The sequence below is a fragment of the Passer domesticus genome, chromosome 11, assembly GCF_036417665.1.
Source record: "Passer domesticus isolate bPasDom1 chromosome 11, bPasDom1.hap1, whole genome shotgun sequence".
Classification (NCBI taxonomy): domain Eukaryota; kingdom Metazoa; phylum Chordata; class Aves; order Passeriformes; family Passeridae; genus Passer; species Passer domesticus.
In genome coordinates, this window is record NC_087484.1 from 15,705,210 (window position 1) to 15,722,486 (window position 17,277).

The 17,277-nt window shown below is 48.5% G+C and overlaps 1 protein-coding gene across 1 annotated transcript in view; it reads left to right on the forward strand.

The window, feature by feature from the left end:
- The first annotated feature begins 10,640 nt into the window (after positions 1-10,640).
- IRS1 (insulin receptor substrate 1) overlaps positions 10,641-17,277 on the forward strand; it is a 49,181-nt gene continuing 42,544 nt past the window's right edge. The window contains exon 1 of the mRNA XM_064385942.1: positions 10,641-15,497. Coding sequence (XP_064242012.1) covers positions 11,941-15,474 — 3,534 coding nt within the window. The 5' untranslated portion in view covers positions 10,641-11,940 and the 3' untranslated portion in view covers positions 15,475-15,497. The remainder of the gene's footprint in view (positions 15,498-17,277) is intronic.

Consider the following 17,277-nt stretch of genomic DNA (forward strand, 5'->3'; position numbering starts at 1 on the left):
GTGGGCTGAGCAGCACATCTCCTAATCACACTGGGGTTACATGAAGGGAAACCCTGAAACTCAAATATAAGTGATCTTTTTACCGCTTTCTCCCCTTTAATAACCATCCTGATTTGTCCAGATTTTACAATTGGGCTTTACTGGCACTTTTCAGTCTACCTAAATCCACCAATTGATAAATGTTTTCTTCCTGCATCAATGCCTATGTTACCCACTGTGAGACCTCTCCAGAGCTGGGCTCATGTCTTGGGTAACAACACCTGCCTGCTGTACTTTGAGTGTTTGAGTGTGAACACCAGCATGGCAGTCTGTACAGGGAGACCATGGAAACAGGCTGGTTGTCAACTCTGTTTTTCTGGACTGTATGGCAAGGACATACTGAATCTGCTGGCTGCAAATAATCCCCAGTAATGCTTTGTAAAAAATAATCTAATGCATGTAGGAGGGGAGGATGTATTTATGTAAATCAACTGAAGCATCCTCAAGAATTAATGTGTTTAAGTGGTTAGGAAAGCCAGCAGTGAATAAAAGGTGTGGAGACCTGTTTGTCAGCAGAGACTGAGAAATGGCTGAAGCTGATGTGGCTCTGTGCATGCCAAGTAGATACAAAATAATTGTCAGCACTAGAAAAACACTTGACAGCAGTAACTCAAGTAATATGGTGTATTTAATTCAAATGTATGAATATCATTAATACTTGTGTGTGCTGGCATGTAAGTACATAGCAAAATTAATTATTTCATTAATGAATATTAGCATTTTCATGGGCAATCTTTCTGGAAAGACACTTTCTTTGTTCTCTATGAAGTTGAAGAGAATTAGATATCTCTAGGTCTTTTAAAGTCTGACTTTTTATGTCCAAAATTGACAAAAAATGCTAGTGTAAGACAATGAAATTGTGGCAGATCATTTTTTTAAATTTCAGTTTATTGGAGCAGTCTGAAAGAGGTAGAAATCCTGCTCTGTTTCTATTACCTGTGTCATGCTGTGTGCAGTATTGGAGCAGCAAATAGTTTTTTCTAATATTAGCATACACATGAAGGAGACCAGATGTCATGTAGTTTCCATAATTTGGCTTAATTTTAGAGAGAAGTGGCTACAATTGACAATGCTAACAGCTAGTCAGTTTTTTCTTTTATTTGTAGGTGTAGGGTCTGTAGAGATGCAGCTCCTGGGGTGGGTGCAGATCCTGGCTGAGGGGCAGAAGAGCCAGAGGACTCCTGCACAGACAGAGCAGAGCCCTTGATCCCTGTTCTGGAAGTTCAGAGGCTCTGTCCATGGGACATGACATGGTCCATGGCTTCCAAAGGAGCTATCAGAATTGAAAAAATTAAACTCCTGGGTGAATGTTGAATGTCTCATTTGTAAGGTTTACTCTCAGTTAGTGGCTTTTGTCTCATTCTACTCAATGAGATTTTCCTTAATTCAACTAAAGCAGCTTTTCTATAGAAACATATGTGCATACATTAGTATTTCCTTTTCTTTCTCTATATTATATTTTCTTTCTGGTGAAATATTTTCACTGTAAACAGGAGCAGTTTACCTTGGCTCTGGAATTAACAGTAACTTGGACCTCCTCAGTTTACTAATGAAACAGTTTTAACTGATATTATTAAAAAAAAATTAAATGAGCTGAATAACTATTTTGTGGCCAGATTAACATTGTACTGGAATTACAGACTGTTTCCTATCTCCTTATTTCTCATATTCAGAAGGGACATATTTCTCTACTAAGTTCACAAAATCTCAACAGACAGCTTTTGGAAGGAAGTTCCAGTATCTGTTAAATAACAATTTTTCAAAGTATTCACTAGAAACAAATTATCTAACAGCCCTGTGACAGATTTATTTAGGGATAAACACACATACTGGTTTGATAAACAGCTTTTAGTTGCTTACATTCAAGTTGTTTGTTTTGCTCCTAAAAGACAAAAATTGGACCTTTTTATGGCAGTCCTAAAGTAATTTCTAATTCAAACCACATGAGATGGAGGAAAGACGATGAAAACCAAACCCTATTATTTTATCACAGTCCTTTTTTGAGCCTGGCACATGTTAGACATATAATAAACCAAACTCTGAGTATTTCAGTAATTTAATCTATGTAAAATTTGACACTAATTAAAAAAAAAATAACAAACCCCATAATCAAATTGTTTCTTACAGGGCAAAACCACTGGCTTTCTGGGTCCAGTGTCTTGCTCAATTCTAAGTTATCTGACATATTAAAAATAGACAAATAATGTTTTAAGAAGGCAGAAAAGCTTAAGATTTCTCAATGTGGTTTTCTTCCACATTGTTTTTTTGAAGTTGCTATTACCACTACTAAACCCTCCACTGAAAAGAGCAGATCCCCACTGGTTTCAGTCCCACTGATGCAGATGTTTATGGAATATAATCCACATTGTTTGGCCTTCCTGATCTTCAAAACCTTAAATCCCATTGCTTGGTACACAATCAGCTATTCTGTTCCTTGAATCAGGTTAGTATTTCTAATCTGAGAAATCAGTGTTTTCCAACCAGCTCTTTGGAGTGACCAAGACATTCCAACGTTAGGGGGCAGGTGGGCAGTTCTGGGTGGCTGCTGCCCTTTGAGGTGCCCACACACCCAAAGGGTTTGCACAGGACCAGTGGGAAGCATCCCCAGTCCATGCAGGACCTCCCTCCTTCTGCTGGTTTGCACCTTCAATTGAATCTATAAAATATTTGCAGGAGCCAGGAACAGGCATTTTAAAGAATATTCTTGCTCATGACTTACTAATTAAATGTCACCTTATTTAAGCAATAATAGTAATGATGTTCCAGGTAAGTAGCAGTTATTAACTTCCATTAGGCTGAAAACAATTTCTTCAGCAATGTCCCTAGAAATGACTGTTCTAATTTGGCATGTATTGTTTGAGTAGTAATTACTGTGGTAACATTTTAAATGCATAGGGAGCCTTTCATTTTAAATAGCAAACCTGCTGTAAGTAGAGGTAGAAGTTGAGAGAAATTAATGGATTTTGACTAGACTATTCAGAACAGGCTAGAAAAGGAAAAATTTGAATAGTGTTAAAAAAAGAAATGTAATTTGGGTTGCTTTTTCATGCAGACAGAACTCAAAACAATTGATAGGATTTTGTCTAAGATTTGCTAAATTTGCTTTATGTCTGACATCAGTCAAGAAAATGTTGAGTCCTGAAAGTATGAAGAATATTGAATAATATGAAAATGGGTTTTAAATTATTTCAGTGCCTTCCTTTGCATGTCCAAAGGTATGGACTTGCAGGCACGCTTACTCACAGTGGGCATATATGAAAGTAAATATTTTTAGTGTTTTATCCACACCACCCTGCCATCCACCCTGTAAATCCTCCCCAAATGCAGATAAAACATTCTGGCAACTGAGGAGGACTAAAACATAAAGCACAGTAATTAACATGTATATGTATGCTTATGCCCTATTTTTAGGTTTAAAATTTAAGGGAGGCTTGCTGAAAACCTCCATCTGATGACCTGCACTTGAATCAGCTGCAGGTGCATCTAGAAATCAAGGGAAAACAGGCTTTGGATAAAACCTGCCCCTGAGTAATTTCCCATATACCTTCCTCCCTGATGTAAGGCCTTCTCAGGGGGGTAGGGATTAAAAATGTTCAGCAGAAATCTGCAATATGAAAATGATGACAGGAAGACTGGAAACAGCTACTTCCACTTCAGGTGATTTGAAGATGAGTCCAGTTTAGACCATCTTCATGCTGTGGAAGATGTCCCAGTTACCTTTTCTGGGAGATTTATTCCAATATGCAAAGGCATTTTGTGTGAAAGGTGTAATGAAAACCAGTGTATAAATAGTGAAATTACTACCCAGTGCTGCTTACATCACACGAGCATATGGATATTCTCTGGGTCTTGTCCCAGAAACTGTTGAGATATTACGGTTTTGGAGAGGTGTGGGATTCTAAGCAAGTCATTGAATCATTCTCTGTCCAACAGCCTTTTTTTTTTTAATTGTTGAAATTCTTACTGCAGTAACTGACTAGGATATTCGGCAGGTGCCTAAATGTTCCTGCTTAAATAATGCAGAATTAACATCACTATTTATGATGAGTGTTTCTTAAATAGAATAGCCAGGCTATGGATTCAAACACAGAAAGTGTGAACAGTTATCAAAGAACCTTACAGGACCAAGTGAAATTAAACTTAAAAGCGTAAGTATGTGTGCTGCATCATGCCAAGGTGCATCTAGGTGCTCCTTGGTGCACATGTACAGGAGTGAGATCCATAAACAGTGGCACTTTCCTGAGCATTCTCCCAGCTTCTGTATCTCCTGCAGTCCTGGAGCTGGCTGTCGTGTTGTTCCATTGTATGGACAGACTTTCCCAAGTACCTGTCCTCTGGTTTTTCAAGTCTCAGTATTCTGTGGCAATGATTTCACAGTTTCATTCACATTAAAGTAGTAACTTTGTTTTGAACCTTCTAGTTTTAGTCCATGTTCTTTATCTTTTGTATTGGAGCAATCAATCCTTCTCACCTTCTCCATGCCAGGAATGATATTTCTAGGTATCTGTCACATCTCTTCGCAGACATTCTTTATCCAGTCTGAAAAATTTCAGTCTGCTAGCTCAGTTTGTGCTATCTTTAATCATGTACTGTTATCTTTTTCCAATTCTTTATTATTGTTTTCAAGTTCAGAAAGTAGAATTTTTCCACAGTAGGTAGGGGCAAGATGCACAACAGTTTGTGCATTAAAAAAAAAAAAGCCTCTATTTTGTTTTCTCTCCTTTACATGATAATTTCTAATCTTCTATTTGCTTTTTGACTGCAAAAGTATTGAGCTGAATGTTTTTAAAGAACTAACTCTTACAATTCCAAGGCCGTCTTCAAAAGTAGCTGTAACTAATTTGGAGCATGTCACTAAATATGTAAAGTCAGAATGGCTTTTTCCTACATGCATTTAAGCTCACTATTTTATTGCCCAGCATCACATAGTGCAAGGAGGCTTTTCTGCAGTTCTTTGAACCTTCAGTAATTCTTGGAAAGAGCAGAGACCAAGGAAGTATGTTCCATTTACAATCAGGAGGTCATGATTAAGCTTGATCATATCACACAAGGGAAAGCTCAAGGAATTCTGAATCACAGCTGGAGCCTGCAAAATGAGTCCGTGTCTTCTCAGGTTGATAAAAATCAATAAATTTTGCCCACTATCACTGGACATAAGTCAGGTCTTTAGATAAGCTCAACTGCTAAACTCCTTGAAGAAAAACAGAGTAAATCTCCTTTTTCTCTAGAAACCATTGCTTAGTCTTTTGCTCTGTTATCCCATTTTTCATCTCCCCATTCCTGACAAACACAACTGAGGAATCATTCATGTTCAAACACCCGCAGCACATCCTGCTTAGAAGTAACCAGCCCTGAGGCCAGCCTGAGTGCAAGGCCAGCAGCAAAGGCAGCTGGTGACAGCGGTGTCCTGGTGGCCAGGGCAGGGAGCCCCAGCTAACCCACCTCGATGGCCTGGGCTGGAGCAGGGGCTCAGCACAGCCCTGCTCCCTCCACTCCCCTCCAACACAGCAAGGTTCTTGATTCTTGCCCCAGAAGGATCTCCCCCATGGGATGCTGCAGGAATGAACAGGTTTTCTCCTTTTCCTCTGTAGCTGTTAAATGGCACTGTGGGCAGCAGCAGGCACATTACCTTCTGCTTTATCTAGCATTCAGGATTAAACACTGACATCTCAAAGATGAAATGAAGCTGACTGAGCAAGATTGAGACTGCTGCTGTCACCAAGTAACCGTGGAAAAACCCTTCTATTTGGCTTTAATTTCCATACCTCTGTGGACTTTGCCACAGTGGTAAAAAACCCAAACTAATCCCCTGTGGACCTGTGAAACTCCCTTGCTCAGTCCAAAACTGCTCGAGACCATTGCTTTAAGCTATACACAGACAAAACTTATCATAAATTAGATAAAAGATTCTGTAACTTGCCCTTTGAAATTCATGCTCCAGGCAATTTTGTCTGTGGTGAAGGAGACAGAATTAAAGCACAAAAAAAAAAAAATCTGTGAAGCATCACTACAGTTTTTGAACTTATTATAGCATGGAAATATAAAGATAATAGATGCAGAGCTGAAGGTTGATCAGTGTAGCCTGGGAATTATCCAAAAGTCTTACTGAGCTTGCTGTTAGTTTAGTGATACTTCAGTTGGGATATCCATATTCCCAATGGAAAGCCTAGGAATGATGTTTTATCTTTTCTGGCTTCTTTAAACAAAGACACATGAAGCTATATAGGGAGGTATTAATGTACAAAACAATATAATCTGTATGAATTGATTTTGATCACTAGAACATAAATATTTCATATCAATAATGTGCTCTAAATGCTGTTATGAGTAACAGTGTGTTACACATGAACTGGAGAATACATGATAGAAAAATTCCTAATAAATGAAGTATAGAAAGGATGGCTTGAACTTTTCTAGTCCTTGTTGTTGGCATACAGTGAGTTACAGCTGTCAGCGTAACAATTTAATATAATGCACTTGAAGATTCTAATTAGTCATTCCATGTGTGTTCTTGGTTTTCTTCAAAGAGATGATGGTAGAAGTCAGTGATACAAAATATATAATCATTGTATTACTGCCATTCCTTTAACAGAGAAATTAAATATCTTGTTTACTTAAGTAATGGCTTAACTAGTTTAGAGATAGCCACGCTATTTTTGAAGGAGGAGTTATGCAAATTTCATTCTTACTGTTAATTGGAGGAAAGTAAATACTACAAATGAGCTTAAAAAAAAAAGATATGCAATCAACTCAACCCTGGGACGAGGCCCAGAGCATACCTGTGTTGGTGTGATGGACATAGAGCTGGGCTTTTCTCTGCAGTGCCCAGTGTCAGGGTGAAAGGCAATGGCCACAAACTGAATTATAGGAAATTCTATTTATATGTAAGAGAAACTTTACATCAGAAAAGCACCAGGGTTCCCTGCTCAACTTATTTGGGTACAATAGGAATTCACCTGGGGAGGTCACTGCCCCTTAGCCCCTGGCTCCCCTTCCCTGGCGGAGCAGCTTCCTGCTCCTGGACAACTTGATTCCAACTCAGTAGGAAATGAAAGAAAATCATGTTCAGAAAGTTTTGATTTCCTGGCCTGGGTTTTGTTGGGGTTTTTTGGGAGGGAGGGGGGTGTTGGGTTTTTTTTCGTTATATTCTGCCTATAAATAGTTTTTACTGAAGAGTTGGGTGTGGAAAATGAGATCAAGCATTTTAGGAGCAACTGTGAGTTGGGGTTAGAGGGAGCAACTTGTAGGTCACTTGTGTCTGCGAGGTGAATGGAGGAAGGTGGTGAACAAGGGTCATTCTGCTTTTCTTAGAGACTTACAGTGATGTAACTTCACCTTTGGGGAATTTTTAATTTTGGTTTGCAGCCTGGTGAGAGAGATTTTTTAGTGGACCCTAAAATTCTAGAAGATTGTAATAACAAGTCTAACACCCTTTTAACAGAACAGTCAGATACACAGGAAAGTGAACAAAGCGTGTAGAGATGTGTCTGAGGAGAGAAAGAGCCATCATAAAAGCAGTTGGTGGCAGAGGCAAAAAAAAAAAAAGTCAAGAGCCGATGACAATTACCTGAAAAAATAAGTGGGCAGTGGTTTTATTTCTTACTGCGTTAAGGAGGGTGCATGTTGAGTCTTAACTTCTACTTTTACTCATTTTTGCAGCTAACTGAGAATCTATATGTGAACAGGTAAAGGTGGCTTCAAAAGAAACCAGTCTTCACTGTAATTTAGAGCAGCACAACCTCTTCAGTTACTTTTGGATCCTTGCAGTTGCTTTCCTGGGATGCCATTTCACCAAGAGAGCATTACCAAAGCACAAGTTTTGATTATCTCCCAGTCCTTACTGATCTGCTCTGCTAGATTCATGAGAGACACTGTGAGAACTAATTGTCTCAATCACTTTATGCCCCATGAGACTACCTTGTGCTAAATTAATCTTTCAGCCACTTACTAGGGCAGATAAAAGTTAGGATTTTTGATCCTTATCTGTTCTGTTATACTCCCTTCCCTTCTCTACATCAAATAATCATGTTGTCTCCAAGGGAATGGATATGGATAGACATGTATAAATATATGTGTGTGTATATATATATTCTGAGGTGTATGATCAGAAGAGGGGGATGGTCAAAGGGTACTGCAGAAATGAAATTTAGGATTTGGACATGGGTGCTAGAAAAGAGAACTAACTTTTGTTTATTGAAGCTGAATTTCTTGTATAGAGAGACAGTGGTGTAGTGTGATAGCTGTAGGTATTTATACATGGAATTAAATGTCTTGGTTTGAACCCCTTTGCAATTAGTACAAAGTCTGAATTCTCAGTCACTCATGGCCAAGGCAGGGGGAGTGTTTTACTAGAACCAGTAAGGGTATGCTCTTCTTTTTGGTATGCTGGTGTGCACACTTATGTACCTCACAGAGAAGCAGAGTACTTCAGAGTTTTGGAACTCAAAGAGCAAGAAAACAATTCCAAGATGTGGTCTGGCATGATGCAAACTAACTTTAAAAAACAGTTTTCAGAATATGCTGGAAGTATGTTATTGCCTGTTATTTCTGCTGGGCAAAGGACATGAATCTATATATAAAGTTTGAAAACACTTCTGGGACATTTACTGAATCCCCTTGATAACCAGATAAGAAGTACCAGATTTTATTTTATCTGCAAAACCGGCTATTATTGAAGAGAATGTTGCCAGGATGAATGGAGCACATTTAAATATACTGTCTGCCCACAAATTTAAATATACTGTCTGTGGCTAGGACATGGTATGAACTGAATGAAACTGTTAAGGGAAGTTGCTTGGACATTAGGAAAAGGCTCTTCACTGAGAGGGTGGTCAGTCACTGGAACATGCTCCCCAGGGAAGTGGTCAGAACACCAAGTCTGTCAGAGTTCAAGGAGAGTTTGGATAATGCCCTTTGTCATGTGGTTTCGTTTTGGGTAGTCCTGTGAGGAGCAGAGCCTTGGCCTTGATCATCCCTATAAGTATCTTCCAACTCAAGAAATTCTGATTATAGGATGGTCTCCTGCTTTTACTCTCAAATCCATCTTCCCTGGCACAACACAATACAAGTCAGATGGTCGTTTTTCTCCATCAAGAGATCATTCCACTTACATGTGCACATCAGTGGAACCTGCCAAGAGAAAGAACGGGGCAGAGCAAATGAAAGTTATTATTTAATATTAATAACCTTACCTACTATGTGCAAATTGCTTCATTAAAAAAGTAGCACATATATTCTGTGCACAAGCATGCATTCCCATGCTTGTGAAGGGACAGGGAGAGGAGGTTGAGGAGCTATCCTCCTGCCACAGGACCTTTTAGCTGTGGATGTATGGGGATGGTGCCCTCTTCTCACAAAACATACCTTGTCATTAATGACAGCCACGATAGCTGATCTTAATATGCCTTGGGGCTGCAATTCTATCCCACAGCTCCATGGTGTGGGCTGGGGGAGCAATTTCCTGTCCTACTTGTTGGAGGATAGAAATACACTTGGTTTGTGCTAATCTTTATCTCCGGGTATGTATAACAGATTTATTTTCAATACAAATATCTGGGTTTGTCATGATGAGCTATGGTGTGGAGGAAGGAATGAGGTGACGGATATAGGTTATTGTTACAGCATGGACTGTCTTTTTTTCTCACTCCTTACCAGCTAGACTCTGCTCTTGCATTACAAATTGTCATCTTGTGTTTGGTAAACACCCTTAATTCTGTGCTTTATGGTATTTTCTACAGGATGATATGCAAGGGTGGTTTGTGCTGCTGCCTGTTGTCCTTTTGGGGCTGTCCATGTGTTTCAGGGGGATTTTTCACCTTTTGACCAAGCAACTGGTCCTCTCAAATAATTGTACGGCCACAATTGGTGCAGCAGCAAACTTTGTAGTGCAGATGCATTAGAAAAGCCTCCAAATTATTTATCCCGTGTTTGGACCCACACAAATCCAAACGAGAGTATACTTTTGAATTTAATTTTAACCTGAAGAGTAGGTGAGAGCTCTGCTGTGGCGCTTTCACCTCTGACCAGCTGCAGTCAGTCTGCTCGGGTAGGGCAGTGCCAGCCAAGGGCGATTAGAGCCCCGCTACCTCCCAGGCTGTCCAGGGTCACCCATCCTAAGTGGCACCGGGGAGCAGCGAAAGCGCCCCCAGCCCGCAGCCCGGCCGGCCGCTGTCCCGCAGAGGGCAGCATTGAGCAGCGGATGCGGCCGCAGCGCTCCCGCACTTGTTCCCGGGGCCCGGGGCAGAGCTGCGGGCGCGGCACGTCCAGCCCCGGCACGGCCGCTGCCGGCACGGTTTAATTTAGCACGGAGCGACGCGTGGAGACCAGGGACCCGCTGCACAGCCGGGGGCGGGAGCGCTGCTGGGGCCCGGCCTCGCCCGCCATGAGGCAGCGCCGTGCCGAGTCCTCCCTCCCGCCAGGCCCCGCTGGGGACCGGCCGCGCTGGCAGCGCCGGGGCCGCCTCTGAGCCCGAGGAGCCGAACGAGCCCCGGGCAGGGCGGGCGCGGCCCCACGGCCGCAGGCACAGCGCCCCCCGCTCCCCTCCCCACGAGGCCGGCGGCAAGGGCTGCGGTAGGCGGGAGCAGCTCCCCGCCCGGCCGGGCCCAGGAGCCGCCACACTGCAGAGGCCGCCGGCGGCGGGTATAAAAACCACGGCGCTGAATGGCGTCTACGCCTCTTTACTACGCGCCGCGCCCCAGCCCGGCCGGGCGCCGCCGCAGCCGTGACGGACGGGCGGCGGCACCAATGGGGGCGCGGCGGCGGCGGCCCCGCGGCCGCGCTGAATGAGGGCAGGGCGGAGGGCGGAGCGGCGGCGCTGGCCGGGAGCCCGGCGGCGGCTCCGGGGATGGTCCACGCACTGGCGCCGTCACGTGTTGTTCTCCTTGGAGTGAGCCTGAGCCGCGGCGGCGGGCGGAGGGGGCTGGACTGGCGAGCGCGGCCCCGGCCGCCTGTTTTGGTGCGGGGCGCCGGGAAACTCCGAGGAGAAGCCGGCGGAGAAGGAGCCGCCGCGGCGGTGCCCTCTCCCCCGGCGGGCTGGGGCACGGGAGGGGGCCGCGCCGCCGGCCGCTGAGGCGCTGCCGCCTGGAATGAAGAGGAGGAGGAAGAGAGGATGTTCCTTCGGCACTCGGGCTTGCCTCCCCTCCCGCCGCTGCCGGGCTGCGCCGCGTGTGGAAATGGCACTTTCTCTGCCTAACGAGATGGGACTGAATGGGGTCGCCAGCCTCCTCCGCACGCACGAGCGGGAGCAGCAGCCTCGGCGCTGATATTTGGGGAAGGGGGGTTGTATTGTGGGCGGCATTTTTTTTTTTTAATTTTCTCTTTTTTTGGGAGGAGAGCGAGAGAGGGGAGAGCAGCGTGTATTTTTGGGTGCAAACCCCGGACTTTGCAAAACAATCTCCGCCCCCGAGAGGATATTTAATCTGCAACAGAGATCGCTGCTCGCGGAGGCAAACTTGAGCCGGGGAAAGGGTGCAGGGAGCGGAGGAAAGGGACCCGCGCCCCGCAGCCGGCCCCGCCGGAGCCCGACCCCTGCAAGGGAAGATGCGTTTTTCATTCCCGGCTGCTCATTTTGGGACGAGACTTTCGTCTGGACTCATCGGGACTGGACTTTTTAAGGACGAGCTTACGCGTCTAAGCGCGATTTGGGCATAAACAGCAACACAAACTCTGATTTGGTGCTGGAAGCTGCCTCTGCCACTGAACAGCTGCTCTCACCCTGCTTCTGTCCCTCCCCCGTCCCGTTCTCAAAAGAGGATCCTGAGCTATTTTGCCTTTTTTTTTATGTCCTTTTTTTTTTAATTGTTGCATGAATTTTACTTTAGGTGGTTGCCTTTCCTGGCTGGCTTGGCTGTTTTGGGGTCTTGCAGACTGCGAGCTGCAGTAACAACTCCACCACCTCTCATCATGGCCAGCCCCACGGATAATAACGAGGGCTTCTTCTCAGATGTCAGAAAGGTGGGTTACTTACGCAAACCCAAGAGCATGCATAAACGATTTTTCGTGCTGAGGGCAGCCAGTGAGTCTGGACCCGCCCGGCTGGAGTATTACGAGAATGAGAAGAAATGGAGACACAAGTCAGGGGCCCCCAAGCGCTCCATCCCACTAGAAAGCTGCTTCAACATCAACAAACGGGCTGACTCCAAGAACAAGCACCTGGTGGCCCTCTACACCAAGGACAAGCACTTTGCCATTGCAGCTGACAGTGAACCTGAGCAGGAGAGCTGGTACCAAGCGCTGCTGCAGTTGCACAACAGGGCCAAGGGCCACCATCACCTCCATCACCATCACCACCACCACCACAGCGATGTCACTTTTGGAGGCAGCAGCACGGGGCTGGGGGAAGCAGGTGAGGACAGCTATGGTGAGGTAGCCCCTGGTCCAGCTTTTAAGGAAGTTTGGCAAGTAATTCTGAAGCCTAAGGGCCTAGGCCAGACAAAGAACCTGATTGGCATCTACCGCCTGTGCCTGACTAACAAGACCATCAGCTTTGTGAAGCTGAATTCAGATGCGGCTGCTGTGGTGCTGCAGCTGCTCAATATCCGCCGCTGTGGTCACTCTGAGAACTTCTTCTTCATTGAGGTGGGACGCTCAGCTGTCACTGGACCTGGTGAGTTCTGGATGCAAGTGGATGACTCAGTGGTGGCACAGAACATGCATGAAACTATCCTGGAGGCCATGCGAGCCATGAGCGAGGAATTCCGGCCCCGTAGCAAGAGCCAGTCCTCCTCAAACTGTTCCAACCCGATCTCCGTGCCCCTTCGCAGGCACCATGTCAACAACCCTCCACCGAGCCAAGTGGGGCTCAGTCGGCGGTCCAGGACTGAGAGTGTCACGGCCACTTCTCCTGCTGGTGGTGGAGGTACAGGTGGCAAGCCCAGCTCTTTCCGGGTTCGAGCATCGAGTGATGGGGAAGGCACAATGTCAAGACCTGCCTCTGTGGATGGTAGCCCAGTCAGTCCCAGTGCTAACCGGACTCACTCACACAGACACCGTGGCAACTCCAGGCTCCATCCTCCACTCAACCACAGCCGGTCCATCCCAATGCCTTCCTCGCGCTGCTCTCCTTCAGCCACCAGTCCAGTCAGCCTGTCATCCAGCAGCACTAGTGGCCACGGCTCCACCTCAGACTGCCTGTTCCCTCGAAGATCTAGTGCTTCAGTTTCTGGCTCTCCTAGTGATGGTGGATTTATTTCTTCTGATGAGTATGGTTCAAGCCCGTGTGACTTTCGCAGCTCTTTTCGCAGCGTAACCCCTGATTCATTGGGACACACCCCCCCTGCCCGGGGTGATGAAGACCTCAACTACATCTGCATGGGAGGGAAGGCCACCTCTTCTTGCTGCAGCCTGGCAGCGCCCAATGGCCATTTCATCCCACGCACCTGCCACCCTCAGCAGCAGCCCCGCTATCCTAGTACCCCCTGCTGTCCTCGAGGTGGTAGTGAGGAGGTTGCCGACTTGGAGAAGGCATTCAGAAAGCGGACTCACTCTGCAGGTACTTCGCCCACCATCTCCCATCAGAAAACACCCTCACAGTCTTCAGTGGCCTCCATTGAGGAGTACATGGAGATGCTGCCTTCTTACCCCTGCGGCAGCAGCAGGCTGCCCTCCTACCGCCACTCAGCCTTTGTACCCACTCACTCCTACCCGGAGGAGTGCCTGGAGATGCACCACATGGACAGTGGCCATCATCGGACCAACTCTGCCCCGCACACGGATGATGGCTACATGCCCATGTCACCTGGTGTAGCCCCTGTGCCCAGTGGTGGGGGGCCCCCCAAGGGTGGGGACTATATGCCCATGAGCCCTAAGAGTGTGTCGGCCCCACAGCAGATCATCAACCCTGGCAGGGGTGGCCGCCACCCTCCAGCCACAGTGGACTCCAATGGCTACATGATGATGTCCCCCAGTGGCAGCTATTCCCCCGACAGCAGCTCTGCGGGCTACGGCAAGATCTGGACAAATGGTGCCGGCCACCACCCAAAACTCTCAGTGGAGAGCAACGAAGGGAAGCTCCCGTGCGGCGGCAGCGACTACATCAACATGTCCCCAGCCAGCGGCTCCACCACCAGCACTCCGCCCGACTGCTACTTCGGGGCTGCGGGGCAGCCGGGGGCCGAGGAGGCGGCCACCGTAGCGCACCACAAACCCATCTACTCCTACTTCTCGCTGCCGCGCTCCTTCAAGCACGTGCACCGGCAGGGCGGCAGCAGGCCGGCGGGGACAGCCGAGGAGGGCAGCCCTCAGCCCCGCATCGCGCTCGGCTCCAGCCGCCTCCTTTACGCGGCCGAGGACTCGTCGTCCTCCACCAGCAGCGACAGCCTGGGCGGCGGCGGCGGCCCCGAGGGCGGCCCCCCGCCCCAAGCGCAGCCCCCGCGCAAGGTGGACACGGCCGTGCAGACCAAGAGCCGCCTGGCGCGCCCCACGCGGCTGTCGCTGGGTGGCCCTAAGGCCAGCACCCTGCCGCGGGCCCGGGAGCAGCCCCCCGTGCTGCTGCCCCCGGAGCCCAAGAGCCCCGGCGAGTACGTGAACATCGAGTTCATCGCCGGCGAGAAGCCGCCCTTCCCCTCGGCTGCCCTGAGCATGGCCCTGCCGCCGCCGGGCAGCGAGGCCGCCGAGGAGTACATGAACATGGAGCCGGGCCCGCCGCGGGCCCCCTGCCCGCCCGGCTTCGCCACCGCGCGGGCGGCCCGGCTCGGCCGGGACTACGTGGCGATGCAGCGGGGGGGCGCCGCGGCCGGCGGGGGCTCCTGCTCGGACTACGCGGACAGCCCGTCCCCCGGCTCGCCCGCCCGCCTGATCAGCTACGCCGAGGTGCGGGGGGGCCGCGCCGGCCCCGAAAAGCCCCCGCCGGCGGCCGCCACCGCTGCGTCCCCGGAGCTGCCGCGGCCGCCGGCCGAGCTGTCGGCGGCGCCGCCGCGCTCCTCCTCCCTGCTGGGGGGCCTGGGCGCGGGCAGCGCCTTCACCCGCGTCAGCCTCAGCCCCGGCCGCAACCAGAGCGCCAAGGTGATCCGCGCCGACCCGCAGGGCGGCCGGCGGCGGCACAGCTCCGAGACCTTCTCGTCCACGCCGAGCGCGGCCCGCGGAGCGGCGGGCGGGCTCGGGGCACCCTTCCCCTGCGGCGGCGCGGGGGGCGCCGAGGAGGTGAAGCGGCACAGCTCGGCCTCCTTCGAGAACGTGTGGCTGCGGCCCGGCGCGGGGGAGGCGGCCGCCCGCCGGGACCCGGGGGTCGCGCCCGCCCTGGAGAACGGGCTCAACTACATCGACCTGGACTTGGTGAGGGACTGCGGCCACCGCCGCCACCACCACCCACACGCCTCCGCCGAGGCGAAGCAGCCGCTGCCGCCGAAGCCCCCGGGCCAGCAGCGCGGGAGTGGCCACTGTGGCGAGGATCTGAGCGCGTACGCCAGCATCAGCTTCCAGAAGCGGGAGGAGATGTAGGAGCCGGGCGCCCGCCGGGGAAGGTGAGCCGGGATGGGGCGGGACGGGGCGCGGCTCCGCTCGGGGAGTGGAACGAGCGCGGGGAGGGGGCTGGGGGCTGCTCGTGGCGGTGCCTGGGGCCGGACGGCATCGTCCCCGGGGCAGCCAGGGTTGGGTTGGTTTCGTTGAGCCTTTTGGCCTCACTGCAGCGTGAGGCAGAAGTGTCCAGGAGTGCAGCATCCCTGCGGGCGTCCCGCCGCTGGCCCGCACCTGCAAGGCTGGGTGGGGAGTGCTTCCAAAGCCGCTTTGGACGCTCCTCTGCAGCCGGGGATACATTACTGTGCTTACCGTGTTGCTACGTTGTTTCACTTTTCGGAATTAGCAGTGCTTCACAAGTGTGTGGGAGAGGGGTGTGAAAACGAGTTACTTCTCGTATTGGGCTGGAAGCGGGAAACTCCCAGTGAAATCCTGGTTTGGTCAGTGATTGTGGCCAGGAGCGGAGCAGTGAACCCTGCTAACACTTGCATGGCTAAGGGCATCTACCTCACAGGTCTGTGACCAGTGTTAATTATTTAGTTTTGTTGGAAGGAGCTGTGAGTTTCAAAACAGACTTCAAAGCTTTCAGAGCTTTGTATCTATCACTTGTGTTTCGGTTGATGTCTGTGTGGCCTCACCTGCCACAGTGTTACAAACAGCACAAGAACCTATCAAAACCTATGAACTGTGGTTTTGCCATTGACTGATGTGTTCTGCTTCTTCCTGAAGCTTTTAATTTTTAATTCGGGAAAAACTTCTGCCAGGCTGTTGCACGTTGATTACAGACATGTAAGATGAGTAGGAGCCTTGTTGGAAGCAGCGTGATGTTTCTGTTGAGCTTCATGCAGCACGGAACAATGTATCTTGTGAGACCTCATAAAGTACAGCACACCTATGTCCTTTCATGAAAGGTGAAGAGTGCTTTGTTTTGGTGCAGGAAAGTACTGGCAGATAGTTATCTGTAAATTTTGTCACTCAATTTTAACAGTTTGCTACATACCTGAGCAGCAGCAATCATAGTAGTTAAAGCAGTTATATGAATTATGCAATGACATTAGGGGGTGAATCTCACCCCACTGTTTGCATCATCTCAGTATTTGTGTCACCTGTTGGTTGTGCTGAAGGGAACATTGAGGGCTGGTGTTGGTGTGATGCCTGGGATCATATGTTTTTAATTTTAAATGGTTTGCATCCTTATAACCTGAACAAAAGGAAAACAGTCTCTTCACATTTGCTGCTGGCATTGCTGCTGTTGCCCATTAGAGCAAAGCAATATTAAGTCATGGTCTTATATGACCTATGACTAGGTTAATATGAAAGTTCTAGGTAGGACTTAGGATCAGTGCAAATATTGCCAGTCTGGGTCAAGTGGTAACTAGTAGGAAATGGTAATTTTTGTGGCTGACAGGACTGTGCTGAGTATTACCATACAGTATTTGTGACTAAATATACACAAATTTACACAACCACACCTTTTCTCAGTTCTGGCATGTGCTTGCAAGAGCCCTGATTTTGCAGATGGCTCTTGTTACCCTGGGAATCCATATCTGCTTAGGACAGCATTGGTGTTGTGAATTCTTCAGGAAGGAACTTTTACCAGAGGATGCAACATGTTCTGCAGTTAAATCACTTTGCTGGGAACATCACTGTTCCTTCCCACCTGTCCAGTGCTGAGCCTGGAAAGTAAGTGTGAGAGAAGATCCTTGGTCAGTGTGGGGGTAAATAAAGAATATATAAAGGGTGTGAGAAGGCAGGTCTGGCAAGGAGCAGTGTCATAACTGCTTACAC